Below are 13,014 nucleotides of genomic sequence, written 5' to 3'. Positions count from 1 at the left end.
ACTTAAGTTGCTGACGTAGTTTTTAATATTTTATTTTTAAACATAAAACAAAGCTGTGCATTTTAATTGGTAACAATTTTTAAAGAAATATTAAAAATAGAGGAATTTATACAAAAACTTAAAATGTGTAAAAAATTATAAACTTTTCAAGTTATTGAATAGTTTTATTTTAACTTTAATCATAGCATTCGTTAAAATAGTAGGTCAGCTATACTAAAGTCTTATTTCAGTTACAGCAAACATTCTTACTTTTTTTAAATTTTTCAGTAGAAAATGTTACTTTTTAATACTTTTATATTTTAATTGTATACGGTATAACAATAATTGATAAATATTTCTATGCACAAAACATCTTTGAAATCTTTAGCATCAAAAGCTTTAAATTATAACTTTAATTGTAAAACATATAGACTCAGTTAGGCAATTAAAAGATTATAGTCGAAGTTTAAACAACTTTTACTAACTTAATTTTATTAAAAACGTGCGTAAGAGACATTTTTACATGAATTTATTTTTGTAGTTTTCAAATAATTTAATGGCGTTAATCTGTTTTAACATTTACTAATCTCTTTTTTAATTACTAGCACTTACCTTTTAAGTTCACCGCCTAGTAACATTAGAACTTTTGTTTAACCTTACTGCATTATTTTTTAATTTGCATAAAATAATTAGAAGTGCACTAAAAAGTATTTTTGTGATTATGCTGCAAGAGTAGCTGATGTCTAAAAAAAAAGCAAGGCTGTAAGAAGCAAGACCTGTTTTATTAAAAAATAGTTTGCTTAGAATTGATGAAATAAATCCATATTAATTGAACCAAGTAAATTGACAAAAACTAAGGATTTATTTAAATTTAGATTTATTTTAAATGTGATAGTAAGAAAAACACACAAGTTTTAAGGTTTACTTGATAAGTTCCATAAACAATGTTATTCTAAGACTGAATTATATAACCAGCGCAACTATTTTAATAGATGTATTTTTATTTTAGCTAACAATCTTCATTACTTTACAACCAAACAATTTGCACCTTACAAGAAAAATAAGTTCATGCAGCAAAAATTCAACGGAATACAAATTTGTTATTTTTGTTTAATACAACACAAACATCAACAGTGACGTATGAAGACATTTAGACGCTAAAAATTTCATGGTAAGTTTATAAAAAAAAACTTTTGTATAAACAAGGTTACGATAATTGTTATAAAACGGCATTTAACGGTGTTACACAACAAAAATAAGAAAATACAGATCTGTTTCCATTTAATTTTTTTTAAATTTTAATTACAATAAGCGTTTTAAACTCAACTACAAATTTAAACAAAGTTCAGTAGTTTTGAAACTCGTTGTTAACTTTGTCGTAAGCTGAATTTTTATAACCATGCTGTGCCTTTTTATCAAATATTTTTTCATATTGTAAACCGAGCTTGCCTTACTTTTCTACTACCCACAACTTCAAATGCATCATCGTTTTTTATTCAAAACACTTAATTGCAAACAAACAAGACGGGGTTCACCAAAGCTTCGGCGCTCATTCGAGTTGCGTCGCCGCCGCTGCAACGCCACCCAGCGGCCGCAAGCTTCTTTTTCTCCACCGTCTCTTTTCTCTTTTGGTCGGCTTCTCGGCCAGCGCCGACTTATTTACCTGGCAAGCTCGCATCCTGCACAGCAAGCTTTCCTATGCGCCGCGCTTGCTCTGCTTTCTTGAACCTTGGCACCAGTTCAAACGTTATTGTGAACAGATTTTTCGGGTAGAAAGAGAGATGCTTAAGGATGCTTTGCTAATGAATTTTGGCAAGTTTAGTATGAGTTTTCAGCGTGCTTTGTTGTCAGCACTTCCATGCAGAGCAGAATAGAAGTTTGATGGATTTTAACATTAGCAGGCTATTTTTTATTTTTGAAAGTTTAAATTGTAGTAGGAATAAAAGTATAAAAGCAATGTTTGATTCGTTTTTGCGTTTTACTAGACTAATTTGATAAGCAGACAACACTTTAAAACTTAAATATGTTTTTATTTTAAGCTATTAGACTTAGTTGTTACAATAGTAAACTGATATTTAAATATAGAATGATTATTTAAAGATAACATTTAAAAGTCTAATATTCGAAAAACATTGAAAACTTGACAACAAATATGGATATTTATTACTCTTTGTTAAGTCTAAGTGTTATTATTTCTTGTATGGACGGAAAATCTGTCGTAGATGGAAAAGTTTTGGAGCCAATATATTGGAACAGCAGCAATTCGAAGTTAGTTTTTTTTATATCTGAAGTTATTACTAACTTTTAGGCGTGTATGCTTTTTTCAAACTTTTTAAAAGTAATATTATTTGGTTGATAAAGTTGTGTTAACCTAATCTTCAAACTTTTATTGAAAATTTAAGTGCATTTTTATTAACTTTTTGTAAACGATTTTTATTTTAGTTGCTTAAATACATCATTAATTTTTTTTGTAACTGATCAATCATTCTTTTAATTAGCATTTCTTATTAAACCGAACCAATTCACTTTTGTTAGCGGCTAAAGCCCGTAACAATGCCAATTTGCCGTTCTGCGGCACCGACAATAACAAAAGTCGGGCGAAAAAGTAGCAGTTTTTCTATTTTCATTAAGAAAAAATCCCTTCCATTCAACTGCAAATATCGAGGCACTTAGCCTCGCGCGATATCATCACGTGTCGAGCGAGGATGTTGCTAATGTAAAGGCCGCCTGTCAACGCCGGATCAACGGTGAATGTACAGAAGCCAGCAGGGAAAAATGAGACGGCGGGGAAACAATGAGACTCGCTGCCATGGCAACGTTCCCCGCCGCAATTTAAAGCAAACGTGCGTCGCTGAAGCAAGACGCCTTTTCTGTGTTTAAAACGTTTTTTTTTGCGATTTTGCTTTTGCAAACAACAACAAACACAACGCCAGCGAGTTTTTGCCAACAAAAAAAAATTGTTTAAGTTTTTCTTTTAATGTACTTTCAAAGGAAGCGCGGGCTGCCGTTGCTAAAACAATAAAACTGAGAGCGGCTGCCAACGGCGCGGCCATCAATCATACTTGACACCTGATGCGCCCCCAACCCCATCATCGTCGAAGGGGGCCACGCCAGATCACTTGGCAGGGGTCACCCGGACTGGCGCGCCCATATATCGGGTCTTGATTGGGTGGGAGGGGCGCGGTCTTTTGTCTGAGCTGTGAGGTGGTTTGTCACGTCTGAAGCGAGCGGGCTGATTGGCGTGGATGCCTGATGACCGCTTCTGTGTGGCAAATTACTTGGTCTGCTTTTTAAGTTGAGGTCATATTCAATGCCAAGAACTTTTTATGGGTTTAAAGTCATTCAGTGTACGTTTCGACTTTTCTTAAAGGTAAAATTTAGTATGCTAAAGAAACTGAGTCATAAAGACAAGGGTTATTAAACAAAATACTAATTTTTCCCAGAAGTTCATCAGCTTTTTAAACATATTTTAAGTATCAACTTCTATCTCGTGCACTGCACGAGCACACAATAAAATTAAAAAGATTAGATGTATATGTAATTACGATTACTCATTTCTTGAACGAGAGAAAAAACTCTAGCTTGTACATTATGTTGGTTTCTGATAACGAGATTTTATATCAGCATATTGGCTGTTTCCTTTTCGCTATTCTTAAAGCTTTCGCTCTTCCCTTATCATAGGCGGAAGGTCTTTGCTTAATCTTTTTATATTTTCGGCCGCATTGTCAGACATTGAACTTGATACGTAATGGGTACGAACAGATTGCATCTTAGCCGCTCCAAGAGCAAATAATCGTATCGATAAGTTTTAATACGGAACACTAAAAGTCCTTTAAACAAGCAATACACAACACAGAGTACTAAAACGTATAAATTATACTAAAACGCTAAAATGTACTAAAACGGTGCAAAATTATTTTTTGTTGTTACAAGAAAAACTTTTCATGCCACGGAGAACTTTGTTCTGAAGTTTCAAAAGCGCTACTTTAATTATCTCGCTTCTTTGTCAAGCTGAGCCTCGAAAAGCGTTTCGACAAAAAAGAAGCGAACGGTTTTGTAATCCGAAAACACAAAAAGCGGAGTTCATTAGTCAGAACGCGCTATTACGGGTCGGCGTAAGCTCCAGATTATGATTATTAAAACGACTGCTGCTGTAGCTGTATGAGGCCATTGTCAGCGCGCTGAAATGCACAAAAAATAATCTTTCTTGCTTGCTCTTAATGTTCTTGCCCGGTTGGCAGTGTTGGCATTGAAATACGAAATCAATTTGTCAAGGCCCGGCATTAAACTTCAGCTTTTCATCACGATTTCTTAATTAACAATGCTAATCTGGTTTACACCAACAATTATTTCGACCGAAACGCCTAGATATTGCGTACGGTGAATAACCGTAATACTCTTATCTCTGGTAATATGCAGACTGCTAGCTCGGCTGGGCCCTTCGTTGTATAAACACCGTTGTTGTGAACGGAAATAATATAAGTACAAGAAAGCTTTTTATTTTAGCGTTTTATGTTGTGAAGTAGTTATTTCCAAAATAGAAGCATCTGCTGTTTGTTATCGATACCTTTTTAACTCTTTAATAAAACACTTAAGCAGAATTTTACTTAAATAAAGCTTTTATAGTAGTAGAAAACTGATATCAGGTTTGAAGTATTTAGCCTAACGGCACATCTCATTAAAATAATTACTTTAAGTTTTGAAACAGCTTTATTAATTTTATTTGAATATAAAGCAAATTTTTTAAATGTTTCTAATTTATTATTTAGGTCCAACAATTACAGATAGTTATTATAAGCAACACATTTCTTTTTCAAATGACTAAACTTAAGACTTAACAACAAGTTTAATAAAAATACTGTTAAATTTTTTATAAATGCGCTTTATAATAGTATATAACAGAGTAGCTTTAAATAAAAATTTTTAGTATTTTAAATATAAAATTTTATTTATTGAATATACCAGGTTGTAATTGATAGTATAACTAAAATGTCGTATATAACACTAAAACATCAGCAGAACTTTATAGGTTTTCATTAAAGTTTTTTTGTTGATTTTAATGAGTTTCTGGTACACCAAAATATTACTAATAGTAAAGTACTTTAATTTTTTTTTTGTTTTTATACTCATTACAAGATTTGTTTTATATCAATTTTATACTATATTAACTTGAAATGCGTATTTTTGTGTTTATTTTTTCAAACCTTTAGAAAAAAAAAATTCGTAGAAACAAAAAGCTATTATACTAGTATTGTATAAATACTTTAATAAGCAATTTTGATTTTATACCTGATAAAAAGCCTCATCCAAAAAATATTTTTAAAAAGAAAAAGCTACTTTGCCGCAGTTTATCAGAAAATAATGACTAATGAAAACAATTAAATAAATATTATCAACTCATTGAGATCTTATCTACTTGAAATATTTTCATTTCTATACTGATATTTAAGTTTAATATACTTATCAAGCTTGAAATAAAAGTTTGAAAACGTATATAAACTATATTTAATTTGCTATTTTGCACTATAATTAGAATTTTATACAAATAAAATGCAATAATTACTCAAGTTATAAATTAAAAAATAAATTACTACAAAATATGCAGTTTCAGTAACACGCAAAGAGTTTTTTATTTAAAATAAAGCTGTCTTATATAACTTAATACTAACATCTAAAAAGTATTATCCATTTCTTCGTAACATAATCACAACCTTTTATAAGTATACTCGAGTTTAATAAAATTAACAGATTTATAGTATGCTGACTTGTAATTGAATAATCACTTGAAAAACAAAAATAAAATTTCACAAAATAAAACTGTCGGACAAACAAAGCCATGGCTGTCTTGTCAAACCGCCCCAAATGAACCTTTGCGATAAAAAGCTACTGCGCAAGTCAAATTTGAATGAAAAGCCAGAAATATTAACTTTCTACTTGTCATCCGCTAAATGTTCGCTGCTGAGATAAGCTCCGCCGACATCACGCTAATAAGACTGGTGCAGAGGCAGCCCACGTTTTTTATCAAAGAAATAAATCGCGATGAAAGTAAATTTAGATTTGTATCTCTTCGCTTGTTGTTATTGCTTCAAACTACTAAGAGGCTTTTTTTAGCTTCTAAAGTTGCTAGTAGAAGAAAAAACTGCAAACATGTTTTTACAAGCAAAATTTTAATAAATGGCCAAAACTTGTGATGCTTGCGATTATTTTGACAAAAACACTATATTAAAGGAATTTTAATGAAACGAGTCTAAATTTAAAAGTAATTGCTGCCTTGACCTCTTTATTTATCAAAAAGCAGTTTTATGAAATTAATATTTGGTTTTGAAAAACTATAAAGTATGTCTATGTCTTCTACCATGATAAATACCAAAATATGTTTGCTTAAAAATCTAATGTTTAAACTTTTGAACATTTTTGAAAATACGAATTTATGTATTTAGCTTATTTCAATTATGTATAGACTACCATTTTATATGATTAAACGAACATTGTACAATGTACATGGTTGTAAAAACCAAATAAAAACACTTTTATTCGAATGCTAGTCTACACATTTTATGTACAAGTTTTAGCTATTTTAAACCTAAACTAACGTAACATCACAAAAGTGTGGAATGTTTATATCAATGAGTTAATTTTACAACAGAAAAAAATAATTTGTTTTTTTTCATTAGGTTCAAAATGCACGATTTATCAGTAGACGTTGAGCTCGAGGACAAGCTGGACATAATTTGCCCGCTTAAAACGAGGGATCTCGACTACAACCAGGCTAACTGGTACTACAAGATCTACCTGGTGGACCAGCACAGTTACAAGACGTGCAACGCTTCTAATGGCAGGAGGTTGATCACTTGTGAGTCGCCCATGTTCGAAAAGAAGTACACTTTCTACTTTCAAGAAATTTCGCCTTCACCGTGGGCGCTGGAATTCGAAGCAGACAAAACGTATTACATCATTTGTTAGTTTGATTTTTTTAGAACTTTAAGGTAGCTTTCAAAAAAAAAAACAGGAAATTCTAATTAAAGAACTTAGTTTAAAAATTGTTCAACTTCATAGCTAAAAAAAATTTGATAGCAAAAAAATGTATTTTTCAGTACGTGCTATGTATTAAACGAACGCTAAAAGTTGGACAGTAAGTTTATTATGATTAATGACACACGAAGTTGTGTTATATTACATTCAAATGAGCATTAAAGAAATTAGAATACTGTAGGTAATTACGCTTTGTTGCGCTCTAAAGTAACTTGAAATTTTATACAAACAAAACATTTTTCTTATTAGTTTGGCCATTTTTAAACTACTTGGATTTTTCGATGTTTGTTTAAAGCATATGAATTTGCAATGTTTTCCGCAAATACTTTCTTGACTTTTTTAGTTTGACAGTATCTGTTCATCAAAGATTGCAATCGAAAAATACAACTTTTAATAATTAATAACCGTGTTTTATTGCTACTTTTATTGCTCATAGTTAGCGCTGACATTCGTTTCCAAAAGTCTAAACTTCGAAATTGTTTTTAACAAGGTCTATTGTTTGGCTTTCAAACCAGAACAAAGGCTCGGGTTCAGACTAGCAGTGGCAGAGAACACTTTATTGGGCCGTAAGCTTGCGTAATCTCTAATGCATGTTTTTTGTGCGGTGTGGGCATAAAAAGATTAGTTTAAAATGCACGTTATGCTTGTTGTTTACAATAAAAACGACGACTACTGCGCTTCCCTTTTTGCTGGTAGCAGAAAATTGCCGCGAGACGGCCGACGGTAATGTCATCTGTTTAATTTGACGTTTCCTTTCTGCATCTCTCACACACAACCATGAATGCTGCTCTGAAAGGGCATGAAAATAACTTGAAAAGTTATTTGCGGATGAGTTTCGACTTAGCTTAATTAAATTTGAATAATCTTTTTGGCACTGGAGCAGCGTATCAAACAACAATGCTGTTTTTGATGATTTATTGAAAACATAGTTTTTGTTTTTTTCATTTAAACAACTGTCCAAGCGACATTAAGAAAAGCTTTGTCCAACAAGTTTAAGTTAAGCTAAACTCAAAAGTAGTGCTTTAGTAGTGCTTTTTTACTCAACAGTTCATTAAGCTTCATACCTTAAAAAACGTTGAAATCATGATTAGGGAGAGTCTAGTATAAGAAATAAACCTCACAAAATGATTTACAAAACTTGCACACTGAAAATGACTATATCCTTGCGAAGCTTAATTTTTGTTTGCTTCTGCCGGCTTGGCAACGTAATCGTCTCGCTATCTCGAGTGTGGCCGTTCAACCGTGACTGCGAGTACCTTTGAAAGCTGCAATTTCGCCGTTACTTCAGCGCTGAAACTTTAAACAGTATTGATTGCGTTTTACGACTGGGCCCTGACATTTGCAACGTCTGTCTGCGCAATCAACATGCTGGAGGGTAATGTAATAAAGTTGTCACCGATTTATTTTCATTACGCATTGTTAGTTTTTTCATGGGTGTTTTTATGAAAACAACAAAAGAGAGCAGAATAACTTCAAGTTTTGAAAGTTACAAGACGGTTTGCATTGCAAAAACGAAAACAGCACAGGCACTTTTCAAATTGAATTCAATAGCAAACTTTAAAAATTTTCTCACAATGTCAATTATTGTTTCGACTTTTGTGCTCGCAACGTCACTCACGGCAGTCAATCTATCATTAAATTACACAAATACCCATTCATCGAGGGCCATAATATTTGCCCAGCAGTCAATCAAGCCCTATAATTTTGTGTTTGCTCAAGCACTTACCGACGATAAGGTAGCTGTTTATTTTGAACGTGATGCGCGCTGAAAGTCATGCCGAGAAGTCTAAGTGATTGATAACGGGTTGTTTGCAGAGCTGAAACGCTTTTGAGTTCGAGCCACCACTTTGTTTCTACGGTGGTAGCTGCTTATGTGATGCCATGAAAGTACGTCGTGCATCGTAAATCATGAGGCGAAAGCTCTTGTTGAGGCAGGTAGGCAAAAGCAGGCTTCTCGAATTTTGTGGTAGCATTTTACGTATAATTGAAAGGTACAAAACTAAGTTTAATCAAGGTATTATCTGAAATAATAACAGAAAACTTAATGTTTAAATTGAATAACAAATTGTTTACATAACGCAAGGTGACTTTCACAATTTTTAAGTACTTTTTCATATATAAAATCTTTATTACTAGTTTAAATTTCCTGTTACTGGATCAGCGCACAGGGCAAGTATAAAAACTATTGTAATACAAAACTTACTATTTGTTGTTAATGAGGTTAAGCGACCATGGCTTGCACATCCGGAGACGTGACAATCTCAGCGAAACTTCAAATTTCACATTTGCTCCAACACTCACACGGTACACACACACACAGGACACTTTATTGTGTCAAGAAACACACCAAATCTACTATTTACACTGATATGAACTTTATTTGTGTTATTCAAAAAGTCACGTAGCAAGTGCAGTGTCGCAAACAAATGTCAAGCTTGATTGGAAATGCAGCATGGAGAGTTGGTTGCTGCCCGTATTAAATATTAATGAGCTGTTGTCTGCAGCGATTTTCGAAGGTTTACCGATGCTCCGGCTAATTAAAATCATTAGCTTCGATTTTCCGTACGGTTTAAGCTTTAAACATCAATGCTCATGATAAGAAAAACTATTTATGGAGGGTTTGATGTAAAATAATAAATGTGTTGGCGTCTTTAGAGATCCGTTGTAAACGTAAAACTTGTTGGCTTGTATTAAATTTTTTTCGATATAGCGATGATAGTCAATTATTAAATTACATTAAATTCAATTTAGAAATTAATTTTCATATAAAAAGACATTCTCGTTAAAAGTTGTACTTAGAAAGATGTATCACAATAAACTTAAAAATTAAGTTTTTTTTATAACTAATAAAAATATACTTTGTTTACAAAAAAAGAATAATTATTTTTAGATTTATTTTACTTATCAATCACCACTTTGTTTATGAAAAGCACTAAAATAACCCCGAAATGGCTCGTGTTTATTTTGATAAAACCAAATGAATTTTGCGCTGTAGCGAACACAAACAAACAAAAAGCATTCAACTTTCAACGAAAAAATTTCGTGTGCTAATTTTGTTTTGTACGGTTGCATCGCAATTTGCTTTTAAAGTTCTCGAAACTTTTGTATTTCCTAATAAAAAAAAAAAATTATTGTAGCAAATAATTATTCAGCCACGTCGGACGGGAGCCGGGAAGGTCTGAACCAGCGTCAGGGCGGGTCGTGCGTCACCCACAACATGAGAGTTCAAGTCCGCGTCCACACGAAGTTTCAGGACCGGTTCGATGGTGAGTGAAAGTTGTGATCGGTGATTTTGAAATCTGCAGTTTTGTTTATGCCTGTTGGAATAATAAAAAGAAATATTTGTACAAACCGTGTACAGTTAATGTGTACACAACTTTAAATAGATGTTTTAAGTGTGCTTGAAATAAAACTTTTCTTTAAGTACTTTTTTTCCTATATTTTATTCTTAATATGGTAGACTGTGAGTTATCTAAAAAATATTTTAAGTTGATGACTTTATAATTAGCGGTTTTTGTTTATTTGCAGAATTTTGAGTGAAACACAGTCAAAGGTAATTGAGCAATTTGATGTCACCCATTAAGTTTTAAATGGTATTTATATTATTTCTCATAAAAAATTAATTACGTAGGTGTTTCATTGCATTTTTTACAAGTTACGTTTATGCAATAAGCAAATAACACTACTATGCATCGCATAAAAAATTTTATTTCTAAAATTTAATAAATTTAAATTCCTTTTCTATATGTGACATAACCATCCCGTAAAATACAGACAAGCTAATTATAACATTTCTGAAAAGCAATAATGGTATCTGTTAATTGTTAATAATTTTTTATCTTTGCATGACGTCTTAAGTGTACTGAGTGATGAAAGCTGCTATATAGTTAGCAAATAAATATAAGTTACGCCTTAAGGTCGCTTGTAATTGTTATTTAATTAGTTTAATAACTTTCAAGCTTTTTAGCTTTATGGCTTACTGACTTTTTCAAGTAGTGCGGTAATTTTTAAAACAATTTATACAAATAAGTTAGTATTATTTTTTTAGCTTCTCATTTAAATTTGTATCTAAAACGGTTTTCAGTCATTTTTCGAAATTTCAGTGAAAAAGTAAAGCTAATATTTTGCTTAAACATATTTATTCAGCCTTAATTATACAGCTCAGGTTTTAAAAGTCATGTAAAAAACACTTGCTTTTTTTTTGTTTTATTTGATTTATCTGAAAAAAAGTTTTATTTGTTTAAAATAACTTTACCTTATGAACACAGTTATCAGAAGCGCCAAAAGCTATATTTTCTTAAAGCAATTCTATTTATGCATTTAACGTAAACTAAATTGAGTATCAAATAAAATGAATACTTGCAACATCATCGATACTTCTTTTGTTAACCATTTTTATTAGCACCGTGTGAATACCTGAAGTCTTTCACTTATGATAAATCGTCTCGGCTGATATCTGATACTACCGAAACACTTGAATAAATAACGTTCGCTTATGCACATAAGTGCAATTTTATCCGCAATTTCGCAAATGCACTTGAAGAAAAGATGAGCGGCTATAAAGTGTCATAAAGCAAAACGAGAAATGATGGATTTGAAATCGCATTACTCATGCAATATCGGTAATGATAGCGCGGTATGCGGAGTACTAGCAAACAGAACCAAGTTCAGTTTGATTAAACTTAATACTTAATTATAAACAAGCCCCGAAAGCAGTTATTTTTTTCAGCTCCTGATTGACATTTTTGCTTGCTAGATATTTGCCTCTTTCTTTTGGTTATAACAAAATAATATTTATCTTAAATCATACTTTATTTTTAGAAGAAGTTAAGAAAACCGATAACGTCTTGGACAATCACGAAAACATCTACAACACTGATAGAGGTGCGAGCGAAAACCAGCACAACTCGGGCCAAAATAACAAAATAAACGGTAATTTAATTTGTGTACTCTCTACGGTCAGCTAGTTTTCAAAAATCAAAGTTGCGCTCGGCAATGCCGAAAATATTAATTTAATTTTTAATTTCTAAGCAAAACCATTAACCGGCAAAAAGTTAAACTCTTGTTTACAGTCAAACAGCCTTATCATACAAACGAAATCGTTTCTTTTTTTGCAGACGACCAAAAGAGAAAGTCGGAGAAAGCCGGCGTGAACAACTACCGCCATCGGGAGGACAAGAACCAGAACATCGACCGGAACGTTGAGAACATTTCAGCCGGGGACGACAAGGGCGGCCAGAAAGAGACCAAGGACAAGAGCCAGATGGTGCTGGGCATCGTGGTCGGAGCCGGCGTGGTCATCTTCGTCCTCGTCTGCATCCTGGTCGGCTACCGGGTCTACTCGAAGCGGCGGCGGCGCGACTCGAAAAAGTACCAGTACCAGCAGCCGAGCCACGGCATCCCGTCCCAAGTCACGCTGCTGCCTATACAGAGCGTGGCAGCCACTAGAGGGCACTCGCGCATGGACCTGAGCGCGCAGGGGGTGGAGCGGGGCCAGCTGACGCGCCTCGTCACCCCGCTCAACCGGACCGCTGACGAGAGGGCCAGGGTGATGCCGGGTGCGCAGGGGCAGGGCCAGTTTGACCTGAGGTCCCCACCCCCGTACAACGAAAGTTTTCTGGACAACGGCGGGTCGGTGGTGGCAGTTTGAAGGCGCGCCAGTCTTCGTGACGTAATTTGATTGCGTCAACGGTTTTTTAAGGGTCTCCGATGAAAGAGGATGCGGGGCGGAAGAGTGGTGGTCGAAGATGAAAGTCGTTTTTTTTTTTGTGGAACTAAAACATTTTTCAACTAATAAGTATTTAAGTCGTGTTTTTTATCGTTTCTTCAAAGTTAGTTCAAAGTTTCAACTGGACACTAAAAAAGACCTGACACGTCTGATAGGTGAGATAGTTAAAATTTTTGTTACCAAACAAGCATTTACTATTTTCAATTATAAAAAAATTATTAGTTTGAAAATATAAAGTAAGTTTATGTTTGTTAACAAAAAAACTTGGGCTAAAA

General features: G+C 33.3%; 1 protein-coding gene across 1 annotated transcript; it reads left to right on the top strand.

Annotated features, from left to right (window-relative positions):
- Positions 1 to 2,162: 2,162 nt before the first annotated feature.
- LOC145834882 (uncharacterized) lies at positions 2,163 to 12,731 on the top strand. The gene is made up of 5 exons (XM_082942405.1): positions 2,163 to 2,247; positions 6,654 to 6,937; positions 10,164 to 10,277; positions 11,833 to 11,943; positions 12,129 to 12,731. The coding sequence occupies exons 1-5, from the start codon at positions 2,180 to 2,182 to the stop codon at positions 12,659 to 12,661; spliced, it is 1,110 nt and encodes a 369-aa protein (XP_082798531.1). The 5' UTR covers positions 2,163 to 2,179; the 3' UTR covers positions 12,662 to 12,731.
- The last annotated feature ends 283 nt before the right edge of the window (positions 12,732 to 13,014 follow it).

Source organism: Thalia democratica, chromosome 4, assembly GCF_965202585.1.
Source record: "Thalia democratica chromosome 4, ktThaDemo2.hap1.1, whole genome shotgun sequence".
In the NCBI taxonomy this organism is placed as follows: domain Eukaryota; kingdom Metazoa; phylum Chordata; class Thaliacea; order Salpida; family Salpidae; genus Thalia; species Thalia democratica.
Note: the sequence above shows the minus strand (reverse complement) of the source record. Positions and strands in the feature narration are given on the sequence as shown.

Excerpts from the sequence above, each read along its gene's own strand:
- LOC145834882 (XM_082942405.1), top strand. The coding sequence starts at position 2,180 with ATGGACGGAAAATCTGTCGTAGATGGAAAAGTTTTGGAGCCAATATAT. Across the intron at positions 6,938-10,163 it reads CAAAACGTATTACATCATTT|CCACGTCGGACGGGAGCCGG; the intron begins GTTAGTTTGATT and ends ATAATTATTCAG. Across the intron at positions 11,944-12,128 it reads CCAAAATAACAAAATAAACG|ACGACCAAAAGAGAAAGTCG; the intron begins GTAATTTAATTT and ends CTTTTTTTGCAG.